The sequence below is a fragment of the Gymnodraco acuticeps genome, unplaced genomic scaffold (assembly GCF_902827175.1).
Source record: "Gymnodraco acuticeps unplaced genomic scaffold, fGymAcu1.1, whole genome shotgun sequence".
In the NCBI taxonomy this organism is placed as follows: domain Eukaryota; kingdom Metazoa; phylum Chordata; class Actinopteri; order Perciformes; family Bathydraconidae; genus Gymnodraco; species Gymnodraco acuticeps.
The window spans coordinates 2389346-2414724 of record NW_022990270.1 but is presented as its reverse complement, the minus strand read 5'-3'; the positions used below and the strand labels follow the sequence as shown (position 1 = coordinate 2414724).

The 25379-nt window shown below is 40.6% G+C and overlaps 1 protein-coding gene across 1 annotated transcript in view; it reads left to right on the top strand.

Moving 5' to 3' along the window:
- LOC117549144 (potassium/sodium hyperpolarization-activated cyclic nucleotide-gated channel 1-like) overlaps positions 1 to 25379 on the top strand; it is a 78213-nt gene that overhangs the window by 16287 nt on the left and 36547 nt on the right. The window contains 2 exon segments of the mRNA XM_034220777.1: positions 8834 to 9257; positions 21957 to 22118. Of these exon segments, the coding sequence (XP_034076668.1) occupies positions 8834 to 9257; positions 21957 to 22118 (586 nt within the window).

The following is a 25379-nucleotide window of genomic DNA, read 5'->3' as shown; positions in this document are numbered from 1 at the left end:
CAGCAGATGTGACATTGCCTTTCTCTTGGCTGTGTTGAATAACAGTCCTAGACAGAGCTTTAGAGGTGAATGAAAAAATCATATGCTTTACCCTCACCTTCATGTCCTACCATAAATCTACTTGTAATCTTATTTCTGGATCTCTTTTAGCGGCGTTAGGTAAGGTGGACTCCTTTCAGTTGATTTTACCTCTCCCCTCTGTAGGTATATGGTAAATCCCTCTGTTTCCCCTTAGCCTAAGGTTGGGAAGATTTGCCTCTTCCTCTGATGAAATCTGCCTGGGTTTGATAAAACAGCGTGACTCACCTAAATATAGCATCCTGCGACTGCACAGCCCCAGTGTCAGTGATGTGCTTGCAGTATGCCTGCTGGCTGTGCTTGGCAAAGACAGCGCCGTTATGACAATAAAAATAGGATTAACCCTTTAAAACTGTTTTTTTTGTTCTCCTAGACAGTTAAATCTAGATGTGTTTGCAACTGGCTTGTTTAAAACAATGGCCCGCTCGTATATGGTAAATACACCAGCTTTCTTTGTTGTTGTAACAGATGTTGTTGTCCTGTTAGTGTGACAGGCGTAATCATAGATAAGCCTACCTCTTCCTCTGACTAAGTGTAGCCGAAGATACATTTGTTTTCTTTCTCACAAGAGACTTTGATGCTGAATTTTGGATGATGTCCTTCTCGTTTATTCATTCAAGAATGGTGGTGGACTTTATAATGCTGTTGATCTTTCAGTTGTCATTTAGGTTTAGCTGCCATTTAGAGTAGGTTTATTTAAAATGGTGCTACTACAGCTAACTGCAGCTACTAAAGAAAGTAGCTCCAAAGAGTAAAGTGAACAGTAAAGTAAAAGAAGCTTCTGCAGCTTAAGAAACTGATTTTATAGACAAGGGGTCATCACAAAGAAAAATAAGAAGACTGCTGGGGTCATTCAAATTAGTCAATTTTAGCAATCGGTGTTGACTGAGAAGTCACTTCTTGGGGTAATGCAAAGCACAACTTTGTTTTATCGCCATCAAATAACATGATTCATCATGTCCTGTCTCCCACTAACAGTCAATGTCTTTCAAAAGAGACATCGCCCAAAATGTATTCAAGTTGGGTTGGCTGACCGAATTTGACCAAACTGGAGTTGGAAAGATCACGTTTTTGGGGGAAATCATATGGGTTTTTTCACAATTGCTAGGGAAGGCCTGATTTGTTGTTAGGTATGACAACATGTTGGTCTGTATCTGCAACTAAGCTAAAACAAAAAAAAGAAACTGTTCAAATGGCATTGCAGATATTTAAACAATGACACAGCAATATATCTGAGATCAGGCAGTTATATTAGTTGTGATGCACCACTCCAATAAAACAGACTTCACTTAACAGATTGGTTATTCGCGAATGATGATGATTGACTTTATACATTATTTCTTGATCATGACATCTGCACACAAGCCTCAAATAAGTGTTGGTGTATCAACTTTAATTCCCTGAAGTCACTTCAGTTATTAAATCCTGATAGTTTGTTAGAGAAAAAGAGAGTACTGGTGGCATTAGGGACTTGGTATAAGCCAAAAGCTTAAGTTGATGTATACAAATCCATTGTTGGGTATAAAACATGAGAACTGCATCCCAGCATGTGATGGTCAAAAATAAAATGGGGTCTTTGTGCTATTAACGTCACATGATTCTCAGGACTCATGATAATGCAACCACACAGTGAAAATGAAACCACAAACGTGTTAATAATTCTAAAGGGTAACAACTTTCTCTTGCAAAAAAAAGGCACAATCCAATCATGTCACAGGAGCAAATGACATTTAAAGTGCACACAAAGTTGGCTTGTGCCCTAATAGAAGTGCAGTGTTGGATCCCTGCTCTTCTGCTGTTCCCATTCAGTCAGTGTGCTGCATAATAAAGGGGGGCACCTTTAAATATTGTCTGCCACTTGTACCTGACATGACAGGTGATCTGTGTGCATGCAGCCGACAGATAGACATCTCAACAAGCGAAATGTGACCAAGTCTACACAAGCATGTAGGAAAAAATGCTAAGATATACCCCCTGTTAATGCCTGTCACAGTGTAGGGAGAACTGTATATGCACCTCATGTTTGTATCCTATTTACCAACTCATTTAAATATAGGCTATTCTGAAGTGTGTGTCCATCTCAGGATGTTTGTGGTGGCTCTCACAATGCCTTTCAGGTAGCCTGGCTAGCAGGGTGAGGAGAAAGAGAGAGGCTTATCGTGTAGTCCAATGCACTCTGAGGGTGACAACATGTTCCTGCTGTCCCTGGTCACCCCACCGGAGAGTGAGCTGTGGCTCTGTCCCTACAGGCAGCCAAATGTCAGGGCTCCCTTCATCAAAACACTGAACTCTCAGCACAATAACAGGTTAGGTGTGAGCTGTTCTGCTGCCTCTTCTTCTCAATGTTTCCAGTGTTTCTCTGCTGTGTTGGGCCTCGTTTCAAAGTCTACTTACTTGTGGGGAGGAAAGATGATGTTCCCCACATAATTGGACAAAATACCAAGCTTTTCTATTCCAGATATCGTGGTTATAATTGATTTGTTGTCAAATGAATTAATCTTAATAATTGTTTTTTTTCACCAAGCACTTTGTTACTTGTCTATTTTATTTGTATGCTGTTTGTTTCCAAACAAAGGCAACCAATAATATTAATGACTGTAGAAAATGTAAGATATAGTCAAGGCATCAGCGGTTCCTTTCTTTTTTGGTCAATAATTGTTATACATGGAATAAGTATTAACTGCATAGCTTTGATTAAAACAAATTGGACTTATCCCCACACATTTAGGTTTGGTTTGGTTTGACATATTATCAGTTTGGTATTTTTCGTGCATGTATCTCATACAAAGATCTATATTAAAATGAGATGTTTCTCTCTCCGCTAACACCTAGGAATATCACCTTCACATCCCCACTGCTAGGTTGCTGTCAGGCAGGTGGTATAGCACCACAAAGTGTGAGTCATTGATTTGGGAAGCACACAGAGATCCCGCACTCTCACAACTGTATTTATAGAACAATGTTCTTCCATGTCAGGGTCCCAGTGAATAATAAAACACAGTAAATGGATCCCTGCTATGTTTAGGTGACCTGACCTCCATTAGACCACAGGAGTGAAAAGGAGAAATACACACACACACACACACACACACACACACACACACACACACACACACAAACATGTGCATGTATAGCGAGTCTACACTCACACATAAAATCACTTAAAGTCTACAAGGATTCCTACACAGCTCTCTGAAATTCTGCTTACTGAGCGATTCCCTTATCGTTGCAACTTTGTTGGAGGTCACTCACAATATTTGTTTAATGGATGTGTTTAACTCGATCTGACTAATGTCAAGATGTCTTCCATCAGTAGATTGATATATTTCCACATAAAAGGACCATGCTCTGATTGCTTTTTCTCTTTTTTATGTTTGAACATGTGGACATAGCCCTCATATATAAAAAATAAAAAACGTATTTTCACAAAGAGCATACAGCAGCTGCTCTTAATCTTACCAGCAATCCCAACACTCCTAAAACAAGTGAGGGGCTTAATAAAACAGGTGGCAGTGGTAGCTGTTAGCTGTGTGTCGCTCCAGTCAGAGTGATGTACTCTTAAACAGCGTTCTGTCTTGCTATTCTTTAGGTGTTAAGGAATTCTCAAATCTTCCTTTTTCTATTTCTTTCACCCTGTTTCTCCTTCATGGTAGTGACATTTAACTGAAGCCAGATATATTTGTGTTGCCCTTCGTCTGTCTTGTTCTTTTCTGGTGACAAAAGACACCAAGTTCTTGATACCCAGTGCATTTGTTTTTATTTGCCAGGTAGTGTTGTAGCTCGATTGATGGGGGAGTGTTGGTCTAAGGACAAAGTCCATTTCTCCAAATGACTTTTAACGACATCCCCATCAGATTCAGCTGCACTTTATGTTTAGTAGTAATTAGCAAATATTAGTATTGTCCCCGTAGGAATTGATGTGATGCTGATGTTAGCATTTATCTTGAAGCACTAATAGCAGCCCTTCAGAACCAGTGTGGCTGTAGACAGTCGCGTTGTGATAATGTAACGTGTCTGCACATGTGTGCACGTGCCATCCATGAAATAAAACATACTTTTTTGATAAGGAATATTAGAGTAAAAACTCTACTTTTTTATTCCATTTTATGTTTAAGAAGCATTGTAATGGCTTTATTTGTTATTTGTTGTGGTAATGCTTTGCAATATGCAGTTGCCTCATGATTAAAGTTACAACACAATTCAAGAACAATTACAAGTCTCACTCACGTTTGGGTCATCACAGTTAAGGAAAATGGCAAAACCAAAACCGACGCAGTTACTGAAAGAAACAAATACTCTTAATTCCTCGCTGCTACCTGTCTAGTGCTGCAAGCGAATAGTAAGCTGTGTAGCTGGGGGGGATGACAACACAGGCAAAGGCTATCTAGCATTTATAATATTAGAGAACATGGCAATGTGAAGAACAAATGTCATTACCTATATTTGCATTTCTTCCTATGAAGTTGTTCTTATCCTCTTGGGCTTTCACTCTTAACATGAGCAAACACAGTGGTGGCAAGGTCTGTCTAAAAATAACTCCACTTGACAACAAGCTGGAACAGTACCCTTTTACTTTGAAGAATTCCAATTACTGTCACCGTATCTCCAGTGTGTGTGCGTGTGTGTCTCTGTGTGTGCAATAGACATGAAACTGAGATGTTTGTGTGTACACTATGTGTATGTACACACGCGTAAGTGTGAAATGCTCTTGTAAACTGTAACTCAAGCACATTACCACTCAATCGTCTGCTACTGCCAAAACGTATTTCACAGGTATTATTTATTCAGAGTGAATTGGTCCACAGATTAATGTGTTAGTGGGAATGAGATCCTTGAATTTGAATGCAACCGTGACAAACAAACATGAAGAATACAGTGCTGGCCATCATTGATGTATTTTATTTCCCCTCCATAATCCATCAATAATGCTGTTCAGAGAAAATAGAACATTGTAAGAGAAAACAAATCAAAGTGTTATTCTGCACCAATTAAACGATAGCTGTTAACAGAACAGTATAGGAAAACCCTGATTGCATCATTTACAGGCCCCGTGTCATGGACATTTCTACTGATCATATTTCCATTGTTGAGGTCTACTAGAATACATTTAAATTGTGCTATTTTCCAAAATCACATTGGTTTCTCATACAGCATATGTGTATTCACTCTCTGTCCTAAACGGCTTGTTGGAGCTCCTGCCCCCCCCCCTGTGAGCCCAGTGTGCTCTGATTGGTCGGGACGTTGCGATGCTCGTTGCTGCTCGTTGCTGCTCGCCGCTGCAACTGCTGCGAGGAGCGGACAGGTTTCCGGGTCGGCGATACAGCGAGAACAAGTGAAACTCATCCTGAGCACACACAAACACTCACAACCGAAGTAAAAACAATAAGTGTGGCTTGATATCGAGTAAGAAAGAGGTTTATAACGCTGTGAGAATGGGTCTGCGGAGAGCATTTCTTCGCGATCCCAACTCGTCTATTACCAGCGTTCAGGGAGCTCTATGCAAGTCAATGGGGACTCCCTGTTAGTTAGCCAAGGGATCCTGGTGTGCGAGGTGCTCCGCGGATTGGTCCATTTAAGCCAATCCGGTCATTTGTTGTTGATTCGGGTGTTCACACGTCACAGACCCCAGGAAGCAAACAATGGAAAATGAGGAATCTCCAACGAGGCGTTCTGGGGCAGCATAGACAGGTATTTTCTGTATTAGAGTTTTACTCGCTACAGGGTGTACTTTGAGGGTTTGTGACTCTGCAGACCGTTTACATGATGAAAAAGCTTCATAACACACAAGGGGACGGGTAATAACCGTAAAAGCAGGACATGGGACCTTTAAATTAAGTAAAGTTTAAAATCCAGTCTTACAGTAGTTTAAATTCCAAGGAAATGCTCTGATGATAAAAATGTAGGGACTCAATACTCATAGAACAATAATTGCAGAAAAATGATAATAATTTATAACTTTATTTGTACATCTTTTTAAATGATATGCATGAATAAATGATGTATGTGACCAAGTATTCACCATTTGAATTATAACGTTTATTACAGCAGTGTAGGAAAATAATCATTTCAGAAGCATTACTAGTAGTATCAAGGTGTAAGGATAAAACCACCTCAAGTTGTTCCGCTTTATCACAAACGTGTCTCAAAGGACTTTAAAGAGATAAGGCCTTTTAATATCTAACTTATCGTCAATAAAATGATCAATCGTACACATCCAGCAAAGCACACTTCAAAGAACAAGAAGATCTCATGAGAAACAAATTGGAAGACAGGTTTTGCTTTTGCTCTGCGAGGCAGACCGTACCTGTACTGATAACCACATTTTTCCTTAACTTGACGCGACATGGGCCAGAGGACGTTTTGGATCTGGCTGTGTCATCCCGCAGTGCAGCTGTTCATTGTAAAGCCGCGAGTTACTTACTTCAACAATCAAGCATGAAATCAATAGACATCAGCTGCAACAAGGACGTGAAAGAGCAGTAATTACTTGCGATAGACTTGCTAGCTTGCAGTAAAAATGCATATCCTACACTGGTTATGTTTTATGGTATCCTTTCTGCCTTCATTTTTATGGCCCTGCTCTTGAAATTGGTTTTGCGCAGAGACAGATCTTGTTGGCCCGGTCGGAGGCAGGTGGATAAATCATCCCACTCCTCCATGCAGAACCCCCTTCATGGTGCGATCTATAGAGCTACCAGGATATATCGCCCTCAACACAAAAGAGCCAATCTGGATTAAATTACCAAGCCAGCGGAGAGAACAATTTATATCCAAACTCTCCGGCCTGGAAGACAGACGCGTTCACAGTACAGTTTGTAATGAACAGTTAACCCTCTTTGACCTTTAAGTTAGGATTTACAGTAAAAACACAAATAGTTTATTATGTCAAGTTGCCGTCTGACACGCTGGGGAGGTAACATATCATGTAAAGGTTATTACATTGTTTACGGTGTATACGCTCGCTCCCAACACACATGCACAACAAGGTATCTAAGGTCAGAACAAACTCGTGATGAGTGACAGTGAGTTTCATCCCTTGTTGCTCAAGCAGAGATCTTCAGTATGTAAATGATTATTATTATTATAACAATTTGTAAACTTCTGTAAAATTGCAAAGCAGTTAAAGCATGGTGGTGTTTTGTGGTTATGGCATTTAAAACATGTTTTAATCGTGATGATATGTTAAATGTCTGTTTCCTTGTTTCTTCCCTTTACTTCTGTCCTTGTTGATGTTGCAAATGGAGCTGCTGTGATACAAGAACAGTTTCAGACTTGATCTGAGAAATTATTATCGTATCGTAATCAAATTATACATGATAATAACTTGCAGGATAATTATTTGAACATGTATATAATCCAAGTGTTAGGGAATAATTTGCTTACTGTAGGTATTCAACCTTCGACACAGTTCATAGTTTTCTCTTCTCATTGTCTCCTTTCTCATGGCATAGTTCTACGGCCTTGGGTATTGTTGCTATCTCTCTTAAGGAGGAGCAGCTTGGGCGCATTGTTGTTGCCAGTCTATGACAGAGCACAAGCCGCCATGAGGTAGTTCACTGTTCAGGGACGAAGGTTCCCTGGCGCACATTATTTCCTATGGACGAGAGCGCTAGTTAGATTCAGGGTCCATAATTGTTTAGTCTCGCTGATGAAGAATGTTGATTATTACACTCCGAACTAGTTAAAACCTCGAGCTGCAGAAGAGTTATTCAGAATTGGTTTGGCAACCGCTGTGTCAACTCGTGACACACCACCTGTCTTGTCAATTCTCCGGCCGAAGCTCCAAATAAACCGTCAGTGTTTGCCATCAAAGCTCCAGCTCTCCTCGTGCCTCTCTGAGTCCTGTTTCCAATTGCTTCAGAAGTTTCCCCCACACCAAGTACGCCAGGAATTCAACCATCCTTAATGTACTTATTACACTTTTCGTAAAGGTCAGTGTCTTCAGTAAAAAAAAAAAAACCATACTATACAGGAAATATAATATCACAATAATAAGACATTACCCTCTAATAACACTTGCAAATTAGTCTTTGGTATCTTTGACTTGTGCCATTAGTTTACTGCCTTCACTTGATAGGATTTGTTATCTTCATTCGTTGTGAGGTTAGCGGTTAGCGCAGAGCCTCCTATTGAAGGCAGCTAGGCAGTTTTGTTTCTGTAGTTACTGCCCAATTTGTTGTCTCTTCTGGCTTTGCACTTACAACTGTTTTCTTATTGGCTGCGCTGTAAGGGTCAAATTTGAAATTATTTGAGGGCAGCAATCTGTAGCAATTTCGAGCAATACGCCATGCCAAGAATAGCGTTTCCACCTTGTTTGGTGTTGCCAATCTCTCCATAGGTTAGCAATTGCACAGACAGCGCCGAGCAGTTTCACCACTTTTCATGTGAATGCATCTTAAGAGTATGAGTTATACAAAAAATAAATATCCCTACCTTTTTCAATTTGTTGGAAAGCAATGAGAGACTTATATAGTGAAGGCTTTAGACAAAGTAACTTGTATCGTTCCCGTTGCATCTTGTGTTTTATTTGTTAATAGCATTTGGAATAAGTGTTGCAATACAGTATACAATGTGTGATTCAAAGGGATGCACATACAGTGTATCATACATCATACAGTCCCTATCAAATTACTTTTTGCACAGAAGTTTAGCATTACCTAGTCGCTTACTAAACAGGATGCTGCCAATAGTGATTGGAGAATTGTACTTGGTTCTCACAGCATTTCCTCTTCTTCCAATTTCTCTCCCTCATAAGGTTTTACTGGGACTTGACCATGCTGCTGCTGATGGTGGGCAACCTCATCATCATCCCTGTGGGCATCACGTTCTTCAAAGACGAGCACACGCCACCCTGGATCGTGTTCAACGTGGTTTCCGACACCTTCTTCCTCATGGACCTGGTCCTCAACTTCCGGACGGGCATCGTCAAGGAGGACAACACAGAGATCATTCTAGATCCGCAACAGATCAAAATCAAGTACTTGCGGAGTTGGTTTGTGGTGGACTTCATCTCCTCCATTCCTGTGGACTATATCTTCCTCATCGTGGAGACGCGCATCGATTCTGATTTCTACAAGACGGCACGCGCCTTGCGGATTGTCCGATTCACAAAGATCCTCAGCTTGCTGCGGCTCCTGCGACTCTCCAGACTAATTCGCTACATCCACCAATGGGAAGAGGTAGGAAGTGCACTTCATTGTGTTTGATGTATGTGTATGGTTGTGCTGTATGTCGGGCCACTTTTTTGTTTGATAGGTTGCTATTTTGAGTTGGCTTTGACAAACTGGATTCCCTGGATGTGGATAAGTGGACTCACAGAGAGAGAGAAAGACAGAGATTCTGGGAAAATACCGGGGAAATCACAATGATTGACAATCATACACGCATACTATTTGATGAAGCCAATCAAACACATAGGGCTTCACTTCTTATATCCAATTATAATCCAAATGGTATTCCCATGCAGGGGAGTTACATCAAGCATTTTTGCACAAGCTCTGTACTTTCCCCATTCCCCCGGGTAGAAAATATGGATAGATGCTGCTTCTGATTACATCCACCCTTGAAAGGAGTGGAGAGGCTCCTTTGCTTTACCCCAGTCACCAATAAGTTGATGAGGCCGGAAGTTGATTAGCATTTTCCCACCGTGGGCCCGTTCAGCGAGCAATGGGACCACAGAGCCCGGAGAGGCGTTGCTGTGACACAAGCATGATTATAATTGCCGCAATAATTAGAAAAGTTCTCATTGCTCTCACTGGATGGATCCTGTTGTTTAGTCTCAGAGGTAAACATGCAAAACGCAGCATCAGAGTCTCAGCGTGGGATTAACAAGAAAACACAGCACTAGAAGATAATATTGGACAGTCAAGGCTGCTTTGGTCAGTCACAAAATAAATAACACACTGGGTTATTTAATAAATGCTATAGGACTGCTTCTTGGAGCCCTTGATAATAAACTGCTGTTCCACATATCCTCCCTAAAAATAATCAAGCCCCCTACAAGCTTATAGTTCTTTGAGGCGTTGGACAGTGCCGTGTGGGGGCTTTAGTTCAGGGTTTAGTTTCTCGATGTAGTATACTTTGACACAAGAAGTTGCAGATTACAATATTCAGCTTTGCGGTTGTTGATCTCAGAGATCAAAGCAACAGTAGTCACTTTGTGTAACAAATGGGTTGTGCACTTCATGCACTGTAAGTAGTCCATACATCTAATTTATTACCCAATACCACTTTCTGTACTCGGATACGTTTTCAACAATGACGAAAATACCAAGTTATTTTTGGTGTTGTTTCTTTCACTTTTTAGACAGTTTTTTCTAAATAAAACTTGTTCATTTCTGTTTACTTATAATGTCTTATTCTATCTCCGTTTTGCTAGTTATAGTATGTTATCACAAGTTATACAATATTACTACAAAACATTCAGAAAGTTCAGTTTCAGTTTGCACAAAAACTAAGCACTGTAGAACAAACCCACTCCAGGAATAGGGTACGTATTCATTTGCTTCATTTGGCTGCAGCACACCTGAAGGAAAGGACTGTTTCTTTCATTAAAATAATCACAGTCAACAAAACAATCATTTAAATTTGGGTTTAGCTATGCATGTGTCTTTGTGGCAGAACTGATTGGATGATGACCCCTTTGATTTTTTTATAGAAAGGCACACAATAGAGATCCGTTCTCTACCACATACAAGCAAAGTTAAAAATGATCATTGAACCAATGAAATACATACATACAAAATAAATTATTGCCTCGTCTGTGTGGAAGACTTTTCCCCTAATTACACATTCATATTGGCCCTTCTTACAACACTGTATTGATATCCATTAATTAGCCATTCAGTCTGTAAACTGTTGTCAAAATGCAGTGGCTGTGTCCATCACCTGAGTGTATGACCTTACATGGACAATTGTAAAGGTTGAATAGCGAGCTGATTGCCAATCAAACCACAATAACCCCAGACCTGCCCACGGCCATTTTGAACCGCTCCTGGTTTTCAAATATTGAGCTGGCTCTCTCTGTAGAACAGCGTATATAAGTGTGGCGACATTAATCATCCAATAGCTCTGTGATGCCATTTCAAAGAGAGGAAAAGTTCAAATGAATCGCTGGAAGAAAATCCCTTTGCCACCCTTTGGGCCTCCATGCATGTCTGCTGCTGTACTTCTGAGCCCAGAATGAAGGGAAGGAAGCATGCAGTGGAGGTCAGCCTGCATTTGAATAGGGAGGACACACTGACAGTGAGCGGTCACATGGTCAGCTGTGCAATGAAGCAACAATGGAAGGACGAAGAGAGTAGGAAAGGACTGAAGTAGTTACAATGAAGGAAAAGACAGAAGAAGCAGAATCAACTGCGGAACTAGCTTATGGACTTAAGCTAGTGTTTTCTTGTATTTGACAATCTCCTTTTTGAAGGAAATGAAAGAAGAAAAAGGGAGAGCAAACATTCCTATTCATTCATTAATAAACTTGCAAAGACTCTGCAGACAGTGAAGACTGTAGTAAAAACCACCAAACCAATACCTTGAAGAGAGTTTCAGCTGCCATTTAGAAGTCTTATGTCTGTGTGGGTGATGTGTGTGTTTGCATGAGTGTGTGAGGTTTCCTGATGAATGCTAGTTAGACAGTCAGAGTGAAAGGCCAGCTTTGCCTCAGCGCCAGAGTACTCCAGATGCAACCTCACAGAAATGTCATCCGTCACCGCAGAATAACTTGTCGCAGAGATCTCACCACCTGACTGACTTTTTGACTTGTTCCTATTGATAGCTACAATTCAGACAGCGTGTTTGTATCTCCTCTCCATTTGAATAGTCCTGTAACACTTTACACTGACCTAACATTGGTCTATTCATCCGCATATTCACTCTTTATGCTGTCCTACACGTTTTATTCACGTGTTCATTGATAAATACAGAGTTATTCACTGTGATGAGTTATTATTTCACCTTGGTTTCACAGAATGAGGCAGGATTCATGTGATCCATGACACTCTGCCATTTTTAGCCCCTGTATCATCACAGAATGCCACTCAGCATTACTCGCCACACTAAATATAACGGCGCGATGAGCAGCATCTCTCTGACAGGGCAGAAGCTGCATGCTGTGATGTCCTCCAAAAGACAAAGCTGATTTATTTAACTCATATTTCACAAGCAAGCTATAAATAGTCCCGCACAAATTCATTTGGAGTGTTATTGTTTGAGTTTCATTTCCTCCTCAAGAAGTCACTCAGAGGACACTTCTTCCGGGAGGGTTGCATACAGCTCAGTGAACTGCTTTGCATGGTTTAATACCTCGTAGATGGATACCGTTGGGAACAAACATTACAAATAGAATCTTTTCATATGTACTGTCTGTGGTGAATAAAGATTTTAAGGAATTAAGCACATGGGAATGGAAATACAAGGAAACACAACATTTTCAAACATTCTGAAGCGATGAAGAAGCAATGTTTACACAAACCAGGGATAAAACTGAGCTCATACGCAGATGCATTACCAGTAAAGTGCTTAAAGAATAGACAAAGACTGTCTGTTTTGAGGTTGCTCAAAAAATAAACCTTAAAATCAATAGCATCTTCAGAGGAGACCATAGAAAAAGAGTGACAAAGCTAATTGTAGGAGCCACATGTAAAGTATTTTTCTGTGTTTGTTAAGTCACATTTTTTAGTCACTATAGGTGGTGGGCGTGTCTATTGGATTTGGGCGGTGACGTTTGAGGTTATATCCGGTTGCTCTTACCTACTAATCATTTGCTTCACATCCTCACTCAAGAAATTGCACCAGTGTGACTGGTCCCTGGACCTTTACAGCAATAGGCCGGTCCAACATGTCATAACTCTGTTTCATAATCTTCTGGGGTTTGTTGACTACTTTCCCCCCGTAGTATCATCCTCTCATAACATCAGGAATCTTTAGTGAAACAGCAAGTTGCTGAAACACCTGATGCTTTCTTAGAGCGAAACTACAATTATTTTTAGAGTTCCCTTAGCTTGCAAGCTGGTTTCATAAAAAACATCGATCAGTGAAGGCATCATTATCATACGTACTACATATTAATGCTTAATTGCAAATTCAAAGATTCAAAGGTTTTATTGTCATACATGCACAAAGCTACAGTGTAGGAATGGCAATGAAATTCTTCCGACCTGAGCTTCTCCAACAATGCAACATATATAATAAAATACAAAAATACAAAATAAAAAGTAGCACAAATGTCAATAGAATATGGGATATGTACAAGAACAGAATATGAAATTAAATAATGTAAATTAAAGTGGACCTATCACGCTATATTTAAATAATATATTGTAGGGCCATACCTATATTGTCAGGGTTGAGTGAAGCAGGCAGGACCCAAATGCAGATTTCAACGAAAAATACCTTTATTCCAAGGCCAAAGCGTCAAAAACAGAACACTACCCCGTGACACAGTCAAAGACAAACAAGGAACCAACAGACAGAAAAACCAGAACTTAAATACACACAAGACTAATCACACAAACAAGACACAGGTGAGGAGGGTGGAGAAAACACAGGGGCACCAGGTGAACACAATCGGGTAATTAGGTAGGAGGGAAAACAGACAGAAAGCAACAGGCAAGACAGGGGGTGAAGACTCTTCAAAATAAAACATGAAACCAAAGACAGAAAAAGACAAAACACAACACAGACAGATCGTGACATATATGTCTGTGAAGTTTTTTTTTCAAAATACCTGATCATGCATTTTAGCCATGCCTCATTTCGCTCTATTTGCTCTTTTTTAGCCCTGTTTTTGCAAGGGCTGAATCTGTGAGAAGTCTTCTTCGCTGCGTTTGTGGCAGACTACAGCGACACCTACAGGCCTGGCATATGTACTACAGCGTCTCCAGCGCTTTCGAACGGCAATGGCCGTGGCTGTCTCCTCCTGATAGGTGGAGAGTTGCCCATATAGGCGGAGCTCCTCGTTCCTGACGTCAGAGAATTTTAAAATCTGTCTCAGTCTGAATCAGATCCGTTGCAGCCCTGTTTTTAGAGATTTGGGTATGGAGGAAAAGAGAGAGGGTTGTGTTTTCTGACACTTGGTGAGTTCCCTGACACACCGGGGACACATATTCATGTATAAAAGACGTACAAAAGTGCATTTTGCATGATAGGTCCCCTTTAAGACAAAATTAAATACGGTTTATTTCGGTGATAACTATTTATATAAATTAGTATATTGCAAGAGTGCATTCCCATCAATATACAGGTCAAATCATTGTAATAGACGGTATGGTATGTATGTCAAGTGTTTCTCCTTTGTGTGAGTGTGTGTATCCTTTCCCTGTTTATTTGACATGGACTATAATACTGTGCTTCAGCCTGGAGCTCAGACATGTTGGCACATTACACATTTTGAAGTGTCCTTGAGCGTGATGCTTGACCCCCAGACTGCTCCAGTGGTGCTTCCCAGCAGACCACAGAGGCCAGTTCAGGTCAAAGAAGAGCTACATGCTCTCATCAAAAACACAAAGCTATAATTTTTAAATATGAAGAGAACTTTACATTTGAGAAAAAAGTACTTTTAATTCCAATGTTTGAATTATGGTCTATCATTATATAAATTATACCTAGCAGTAGTACCCAAGTAGTTATTCCCCTATTGGATTAAGGTATATTGGTACTAAAGAAAATACATATTCTACATCGTGGATATCTCAAGTTATCCCCAGTTGATGTTTTATATTACTTTAATTGATTTGCCTTTAGCCTACTTTGCATTTCCAGTTGTTCTTGACTTACTCTGCAGTTTGGGATGCAACATTCACTATGTTTGAACAGTAGAAGGCTCGTTAATTAAATAATGTAAAATCTGTTGCACCAGTGTGTTTTGACAACATATTAACTCTCTTACAATTTGAGACATGCTATTAAATTAAATACTAAGCACAAATGCTCCTAGGACATTTTAGCAATTAAAGGGATGTCTGAAACTGCAATCATCATCTTTGCCTCTTACAGACTCTAATCTGAACACCACTAACACCAGCAGTATCTTTTTGCATAACTGAAGCAATGCCCCGATTCTCTACCAGCTCATAAATCTCCATCCTTCTTGTTGTTTTTTCTAATTAAAGTTCCAGTTTCCTGTCTAAACGTTCCATATTTAAGCTTATTATTTGTTACAAGCGCCATGTTGACAGAAGTTTCGGTGGTGGTGGCTATAGGCCAGTGATACAATTGCCATGAATAATGGCGGCCAACATGGCGTGCAGATATCCATCACACACACACACACACACACACACACACACACACACACACACACACACACACACACACACACACACACACACACACACACACACACACACTCACACACACACAGCAGACTGCGGGTATGGTGTCTCCCGTGTCTCCTTCTTGTCAGCTTCCTCTTGTCACTTGTCATCGGGATAAAAATACGACTGTAACCGGATATTCTCCTCATTGCAGTTGTCTCCTGTTGACGAACCAGTGACTTGAATGAGATTAGTCATCCTGTTAAATCAGATTCAATGCACTGCACTAATGACTAAGCTCTGAGGGCTTCCTCCCATCGTGACCAGTTCCTACAACATTGCCGTCTCGACTGGATGACCCAGTAAACGTTGCTTTAAGCGTGGATGGAGAACAATGTATGAGACAAGAGCTAGAGCCGTTACTGAAGGGGAATATTTGATGGTAAGGTGTGGATTCAAATGACTTGAGGTGCAAGAAGCTATGTTGCGCCACCTGTTTATTTATTAGAAGGTGTCAGGACGTCTATCTCTATTAATATTGGCATCTTGGATTGTTAAGATTAATGACTGTGTGCTCCAGTTAGCTGGAAACAAAGCGATGTGTCAGTGAAAATGGCTTTGATGGAAGTGAGCCACGTGGCTGCCCTGTGGGTCCAGAGAAGGAGTGAGACGCCTTTTCATTTCCACCCAGTAAATCTATTCAAAATATTTAAATACGGTAAATCAACTAATCAGCCCCCCACTCACTGACCCAAACCTTTGCCAAGGACTGGTCTTTCAGAGATAAGGAAAGCAGAAAGAATAGATTTAATGGGCTATTATTGAGTGCACAATGAGGCTTGCCAGCAACAGTGACAGGTCCTCAACATTTTTGAATGAGCCTGTGTGATATCAATACCCACAGTGGATTTGCCTAAAAAACTATTACACAAAAAATGTGTAATCCTGCACAAACCCAATAGCGCAGATTGGCAGGGAGCAGAGTGAGAGTGTTTTTTGTGATGGGAGCCCTCCAGGCCTGTTTAGACAGATGATGGAAGGGTGCTCCCGGCGGTCCACTCCCAGGCCTACTTCTCATTCTCCACGTGTGCTTCATCCACCCAGGACAGCATGCATGAACATGACATTTTGGTCGAGGCATTTAAAGTGAGAAATCCAACCCCTGCTCCCCAAATCTGCCATCATCGAGGATGATTAAAGATAACACTGATACATCCGTGGATTGGTTAGGCTGGGACACATTATCACTCATCATGTCCTGTTCGAAAAGGACAAAGCAGCAAGTGGCAATTGTCACAGTATATATAATGAATATAATACATATGCATCGCAGTAAAATAATTACTATTTCAAGAGAAGAGCCATTAAAATAACTAGCATATCCATTAAAACCTTTAAATCAGATCTTCAAATGAAAAAGTGAAATGTACATTTAAAAGCAACACACTGAGCTCTACTGTTCGTCACTGCCGAATATTTAAATCTCAGAAATCACTAAAATTGCATAATTTATCAGCACATTAAACGCATAAATAATAATATAATTATAAAACCATCACAAAGTTAATTAATTGGAGAGATTTCTTATTAGATTAGGTTCAATCATCATAGGAGTATAGGAACCGAGACAGTGAAATGCTTTTTAGTTATGCACAGTGTGTATACATAATAACTTAAAAAACTGATAAAATACATTTTCACTGTGTTGTTAAGTATTACATACTCGCTGTTGCTGTAGAAATGTAGCTCTTACAATATGTTTAAATAAGTTATGCAAAACCAAATGAAGTGAAACTACTTTAATAATGGTATGGGGGTTAGGTGGAGTGTTGAGTTACAGGACATTCGGTCAGCATAATGGCATCAGAAAAACAATGTGTCGGGAAGCCATCACGCCCAAACATTCATCATCATTAGCAGCGTGAGCAGCAAACACCAGATGCCCGGGTATAGTGCTACATCAAATGTGTCTGGGCAGCTACCATCAGCACCGTGGGACATATGCATCTATTCTCTCACCTGATCACGCTCTTTTCTCCATCTGTCAGAGATGACTCGGCAGCTGCCTTCGCTCATGTGCCTGTGTGGGCTCTCACAAGGAAAACGATTAGTTTCTGACTTCAGCTCGTAACTCTGTTATTTACCTCTTTCCTGTGTTCTGGTCTTTAGTTGAAACAGTGTGAATATCTTTGATTTATCTTCCCTTTTAGTAGTAGAATACATTTTCTGTGTAACGTGGTTTAGTTGAATTTATATGTAGATCTGAGTACATTAGGACCAGTGGCGGATTTAGGATTGTAGGAGATCTGGTGCTTAGCCCAGGAGTTGTTGGGGGGAGGGAAGATATTTTTTTTTATATTGAAGTTAAAAGCATCAATCTGGTGCACTTTGAGAGCAACATTAACCCTACCTTAATAATACCTTAAAGCGGACAAAAGGCACTGGAGAACACTTATTCATTAACACCCTTTAATGAAGCAAACTAATGCCTTAACTCACTCAAGTCGTTTACTTATTTCGGTGAAACGAATGTGCGTAGAGTTTTAAAGGATGCGGATAGTCTCATCTTGATTCTGGCGCATTGCTTATCGTTGTATAGATCTATTCTCATCCACCATCTTTGTTTGTGACGTAAAGAGTGTAAGAGTCACGTTTCTGAATCGGACACTCTGAGTGGATGCAGTCACAGCCAACCGGAGTCTGATTCAGAGGGTTGCCTGTCAGTTCCGTTGCTATGGTTCCGCTCTTATGTGTACTGAAACGAGAGCCGGTATAATTCCACGTGCGAAAACAAAATAAAAATTGGAATACGTTATTTTAGTGTTTTAAAAGTAGACTGAGGTATGAAGGGTTAAAGTTACATCTTAGAATAATTTGTAGTCATGTTCTGTATACATACTAACATATAAGGGTATACTTAGTGTGGTTACTCCATGTTTACTAGCTATAACATTAACGTTACATCACTCTTTTAAACTTCTTACTCAGTCAGCCAGAGTGCAGATATCACCATTAGATTAACAAACCTGAAACATCATCCATTTCTTCACTGCTGGTGATGACATTGTTGTCAGCTGCTGATACTGCTGCTGCTGTAGCTTGTGGCGCCTGCTTCGATGAAAATAACTTTCTAATACTCCTAACTTTATAGGCTATTAGCTTAAATCTCGTCAGGCACTAGGAAGGATCACTTCTTCTTCGGGGCAGGGAAGGCTACGCAGTACGCAGGCTAATGTCCTGCAGCGGCTGCCTCTCTGGTGGACTCCGGTACTGCACATTACTCAAGAGATTTATTTGTAATTTTTTTAAGTGAAACATCTGGGGCTTTTCAGAAAACATCCGGGGCTTGAGCCCAAGTAGCCACCCCCTAGTGCCGCCACTGATTAGGACACGTGTTTTTAGTATTAGTAGAGTAGTTTGACCCAGTAGGAATGTACCCATATCCCAAAATGTTTTTTGTAAACACCAAAATTGACATATCTAAGTGTCCGTTATATTCAAATATTTGTATATCAGTGTTTATGACCACAAGATAAATAAATTGTAAACAAATTGTTCACAACATAGTTTTTTCATTTGAAAAGATACATTTTAGATAACTACTTGTCTTTTACACCTCTAGTAGACAGCAATGGTACACAGCAGGGTTTAAAGTTGTAGTTATTGCAGTAGTCATAGTGCTAACATTATCACCAGGTTTCATTTCCATTTCACATGTTTCGTTAAATTAGCTTTTCCTACACGATTAATGATCAAAAAACACATCCTCCATCTCATTAGCTGCATTTACGAAACATTGCCTTTGACGGCCTATAGGTTACGTGATGTGACCCGTGTTTTTGATTAAAAAAAGCAAGTGGATTTGAGCATGGCCTCTCATATGTGGAGCCTAATGAGGGTAGTGAGAGTAACAACAAGCTGTTGTGTTGCGTCTCCATACCCTCATCAATCAAAGCTCTCCTGTTTATGCTGATGCTGATACTGCCAGGCTCACTTTGAGTCCCTATCAATTAAAAGAAAGTGGTTAGCAATCCATCATCCTCCATATAACACGCCATGTTATGGAATGCAAACAGTGCATGCATTTGTGTGTTGCTGTTACATGTTCTGCACGTGTACATTTTTTACAGAACAGTGCATGTTAAATTCGCTGAGCACTTTCGTCCTGATGTCTGTAGCTGTTTTTTTAATTCACAAGAGGCGACGGAAATAAAAGGAGAGGGGGAGATATACCGACACCTCATTTCCCTGCCTCAGCGTAATGATCCTTTAACAACCTTCTAACAGAGCCAATCTCGGGAACAATTTTTCGTAAACTGCAAAGTCTGTTCCTGCTTGGCCGGGGTGTATTTGAATTGATTACAGCTGTGGAGAGAGATAGGGGAATCACCTTCCTCTGGTGACAGCACACTTTGGGTTACAAACTGGAGATTTGCATGGCATTACCCGTGACAGTTCTCATAGGCTTTACCCTCCACACAGTGGTGAAGTGCCAGAGGCCTTTCGAGGGCAAATCTACAGACGAAATGCTACTGTTGGACAGTAGTAACCCCCACCAGATATTGTAAGGAATTGAACCTGCTTCAGAAATATCCTGACTCTGTATTGAGTCCAGTAGTATTCCGTTTATTGACAGATTCAGGGACACAAAGCAATGGGACGGACACACTGAAAACAGTCATCCCATGCTCCTAAGCAGTGTTGGGAGGGTTATTTTAAACACATTTGAATACAATTAATTATAATCTGTTAAGAAATGGTATTCAGAAACCTAATCCAAGAATCACAATAATAAAAAAATACAGTAAGTCTCCATTTTGTTCCTGTTACTTTCACATTACCACAATAAAAAGTATGCAACATAGAATGAGATTAAAATAATATTAACTTTTTTTAAACCTTTTTATTTCTTTTTTTAAAGCTGCAGTGTCTATCAGACTCAGTTCATGTTCATTCTCGGTCAAAGCAAGCGGGAAATTCAACAGAAATCTAATCCACTAAAACGTGAGAATGTGATATGTTGTATCTCCCCCTTACATCTAAATATCCCCATCTACAAAGCACCAATCATAAAGAGATCAAATGTGCAAACAGCCTGAGGATAAATGTAAAACGTCTATGCTAATTACGTCAGAATCTCACAACATATGCTTACTATCTTTGTCAGCCCTTAATGTCCCAGTAATTGCTCTATTTAAATTCACGTCTGGCTTAAGTCGTTTTTAAAGATTTAAAATCAATGTTTTTTTATAGCTTCCTTTTCCTGTCTGGAAATACGATTTCACAAAGGAAAAATATGTCAAGCTCAAAGTAGGAAGTGGAGAGGGGCGCCTCGTGATTTATTCATCAGCCACAGAGTGAATTTAACACTTTAATGTTATGGAATGCCATTAGGACTCTGGCAGGAAATTTGACGTTATAACATAAAGTATTTACCACAGTTTAAGGAAAATACACAAACATTAGCTCAGAATTGCGGTGAACAGAAATGTAGAAAATTAAGGGATTTGGTGGGTTGAGAGAGAAAAGGTGCAGCTGAGCGAATGATTCAGCTTAGGTGATGTAAAACGCCTCAGGCTAAACATTTTGAACAAAAGCCCAAAGAAGGAAGGAAAGGGACAGTGTGTTGAGTTTCAGTGTGTGTTTGTGAGGACGTTCAAAGAGTGTGTAAGGGGGGGGGTGATGTCTCCGTCCACTCCAACAGATCCCGGTTTCCCATCCCTGCACAGACACATGTTCCCGGGCATACCTCTGGTTTCATGCTGGCCTGTTGACGGAGCTAAACTGATGTGATTTGATCATGCAGCCGTACTCGCACTGTCCTGAAAAAACACCATCCTGATCCCTGCCTCCTTCTTGACACGCACAGAGAAAACACACACAGATGCATTCATGCTCACATTTGTATGCTTTCGGATAGAAACCGAACAAAATAAAACCTTTAGGAAGATTTAACTTTGGGTGAGAAATATGTAGATGTTTGTGTTCTGCATTACATCTCGCCAAACAACAAAGCAAGATTTGAAATATCGCCTCTCAGTCACAAGCGCTTAAAAGGCGCTGAGTGGATTTTAATAAGGAGCGGTTAGCAGTGCACACCGTGGTCTTCAATGGGATTAAGAGGCTTTGAATGGTTGAGGCCATTAAAAATCTACACAGGCCCACAAGTCCTGGAGCGCCTTATGAGTATATTTATCATTAGGATTAACAAACTCAGCCTGTGAACGCTTTCACCCCAGGAGCACAGCAACCTCTACCCTTGTAGCATTATTGTGTTTGTCTGAGTGGCTGATGATAAGAGCGAGTCAGCAGCAGGGGACACAAAGCTCTGCTCCCAGCCTGCCGACCATCCCCAGTGGACCGCTCTCAAATGCAACATCTGCATCCACCAGCTCATCTGTGTGCACTGTGAGAAAGCCATGGTTTCTGCATGCTACGTACATTGTTTTTTGATTCCTGAAGCGCACACGCTAAGCATGAAGTGATGAAAGAATAAACCCAGAAATCGTGCTTGTGGAGGAGGAAAATCTCCCTTGTGTGTGCTTTGTAATCTAGCAAGATTGAGGGATGTCACTGTTGAATCATCCTATCCTAACCCGTTTCCTGGTTCCTTCCTTTCCCACCCCTCAGATCTTCCACATGACCTATGACCTCGCCAGCGCCATGGTGAGGATCGTCAACCTGATCGGCATGATGCTGCTGCTGTGTCACTGGGACGGCTGCCTGCAGTTCCTGGTGCCCATGCTGCAGGACTTCCCCGCCGACTGCTGGGTGTCCAAAAATAAGATGGTGGTAAGTGTCTCTCCTGCACAGAGTCCTCCTGCCTGTTGGAATCAGATTATGTCCTGTTTTATCTCATCTGTCAGCTTCAGTAATTACTGTACTAAAACCCTTTAGCATCCTGGGAAAGATCGCATCGCATATCTGTCATTTTAAGCCGTAAATCAAATATATTTATCTGCTGCGTTTGCCCACATTTATTCAATTTGCGGATTATTTTTTATTTATTTGGAGCTCCTGACATCTGTCCATATTGTGAGGGGAGAGACACATAGGCTGTGTGGGGCACATTGATTTTCTAAGGAGGACAAATAGCCTCATTCAATATTGGTAGAATATTGACGGTTTCCAGTGAGCGCTCATGCTGTGCTTTAATTTAGCGTTATTGTTAAAACAGCTGCTGGAGTCTCTTTTAAAGCCTGACTCATAATATAGTTCTTTTTTATTTGCTTATGGAGGCGCACTGTGTCACACCTGATGTGCGACTCTGAATAACCCGCAGCTGATGGCTCTCGTGTTAAATAAGCAAGAGTGCAGCACCAAAGGAATCTGAGTTATTGTCAGGTTTTGTGGTTGGGGCCTTATTAGCGATTGATCTGACATCAGTGACTGCTTCTCTCTTCAGTTCAACCAACCAATACATCCACAGATAGTTGACCCTTAAGCAACGCCTCCGAGAACAGTTGTTCCCTAACTGATAGCTTATCAATATACTGTACGAGTCGATGGAAGTGCCAACAGGGCAGAGTTGGGCTTCAGTGAGGTCAGCAACTCATTTTGGTAAACAATTGAAAGACATCCACACGGTTGAATTGAAGCTTCCTGGATTGTATAGTTTTATTGGTGACATTTCAAACCAAGGTTTTCCTCAATGAATTGCATTTAGAGGTTCAGTGTCCATAATGATCAGATCCTACTCTGTCACAATTCTCTTTGCAGAGAAATAAACAAATTGTTTCTACAACTTAATTTGATACAGGCTTATGACTCTTTGTTCGTGATAATTTAAATCACACACAAAATACTAAATGTTTTATAAAAAAGATGACAGATTAAGTTTAGGCAGCAAAACAACAATTCAAGGATTCTGAGTTTCACACGAAGCAGCTTCTCGTCAGCTGTATGTTCAGCTCTCCGTGCCAGAACAGATGTCACATGAGTAGTTACATCGCTCAAGGTACGATGCATTTGGTTCATCATGCCTCGCTGGCTCCCTGACATGCTCACTTGTTATATTTAATCATAGGAAATGACAGATGTTGCAAACCACTGTCCCTTGAGATGTTACACCCATTAGCAACTTTTAGCTTGTTTTCCATACTTGACTTTGCAGAGAAACACAGTCAGGTGAGGTGGTCCTGCTCAGGGACAGCGTCAGGACCGGGGATAAAACCACCAGCTATCTGGATTAATATGATTACAGCTAAATGTTTACATTCAGACTTTTTAATAGCATACAATTTCCCCTTCCACTTGTTTCAACTTCACCGCTATGACAGATGCATTTTATTATTAGTTCAATATGCATAAAGCCAAGTTGCAATGGGATCATTTTAAGTATCATAAGGCTGAGTCAACATAATGTCAAATGTGACTCATCATGAAGGTATAGTACATTATGCATGGGTAAAGATAACATTTTCTATATTTGTCTGCAGCTTTGAAAACAAGGATATGATTGTGCAATGCAGGTCCCGAAAAAAACCGGAATAAAACACAAATCCACAACAAAGAAAGGAAACATATATTTATGTTTTAAACGTTTACATTTTCAGAAATGTTGCCTTTACTAGGTTTTTTAATAGCAGCTCTACTTTAAACTCTTACTGCTATTAAAACTTTAAAATTGAGTCTTCCATTACTTAAATCTTTTAATACGTACATCCACTCAGCAACTCTGGGATATGGACATGTTAATTGTCACAAGAGGATTTCATGCAGTTCTGGCCAAATTATATGGAGATTATATTAAAGGTCCCATGCCATGGCCATTTCTACTTTCTATTGTTGAGGTCTACTCAAATAAATGTATATTGTGCAATTTTCCAAACTCATATTGGTTTCTCATACAGCATCTCTGTATAGTATGTGTATTCACTCTGTCCTAAACGGCTTGTTGGAGCTCCTCCCCCCCCCCCTCCCTGTGAGCCCAGTGGCCGTCTGCGAGACACAGCCCGAACACACACACACACCCGCAGCCTGGCTGGGAGTTTGTGTGTTAGCGCCCAGGCTGAGTTCCGCGGTGTCTCGCCAACCCCACACCAGTGAGCCAGCTCACAGTGTCCCGCTCCTCGCAGCATCCCTCCGTGTGTGTGTGTGTGTGTGTGTGTGTGTGTGTGTGTGTGTGTGTGTGTGTGTGTGTGTGTGTGTGTGTGTGTGTGTGGAAGTCCGCAGATTGGTTCAAACGTAATGGCTTGACGGACGTAATGTTACGTCACTATACCCAAGAAGAAAACAATGGAAAAAGAGAAATCCCCAACGAGGCGTTCTGGGGCAGCACAGACAGGTCTTTTCTGTGTTTTACTCGCTACAGGGTGTACTTTGAGGGTTTGTGACTCTGTTTACATGTAGAAAAAGCTACATAACACACAAGGGGACGGGTAATAACCAGAAAAGCATGACATGGGACCTTTAAAGGAATGGTTTGCTCATGACACTCATTTTTAAATAATTATCATCCGATAAAACAGACCAGTCTCTGCCAGTCTTTTTTTTATTTTTTTAATCCGATGACGTTATCAGTGATTTTAAACTGATTAATTACCGAAATAACATCAACACTGTGGGCGGCGCCATTTTACCGGACGTGACGTAAACCATGCGTTTGGTTTCGAGGACACGTTGATGTTCATGTTATTTACTGTAGTTACTAGTGATGGCGAGATGAAGCCTTATGAAGCTTTCCAGCCAATTGGTTCGCAAAAGGGTTCATCTCATGAGGCTTCATTTGAACACAAACCCCCTGTTGGTCAAAGTGTGGAAAACAGGCAGATTGGACATCTCAACAGTGTGCTCCATCTCATACCGAGTTCCCAATGAGTAAATCATATATTCATGTTAACAATATTGTTTTTATTCCAGTTGAATGATTGTGATTGAAAAGCCTAAGGAGGCTGGTAAACATTGCAAAGAGGGATTTGTATGCCTTACTAATATTCATAAACGTAACCATGTTGTAGCCTGAGAAAGGCTAAACCATATCAAATAATACATTTATTAACTACATTATCTCATTTAGCTGTAGCTTTTATAAACAACAAAAAAGACGTATTG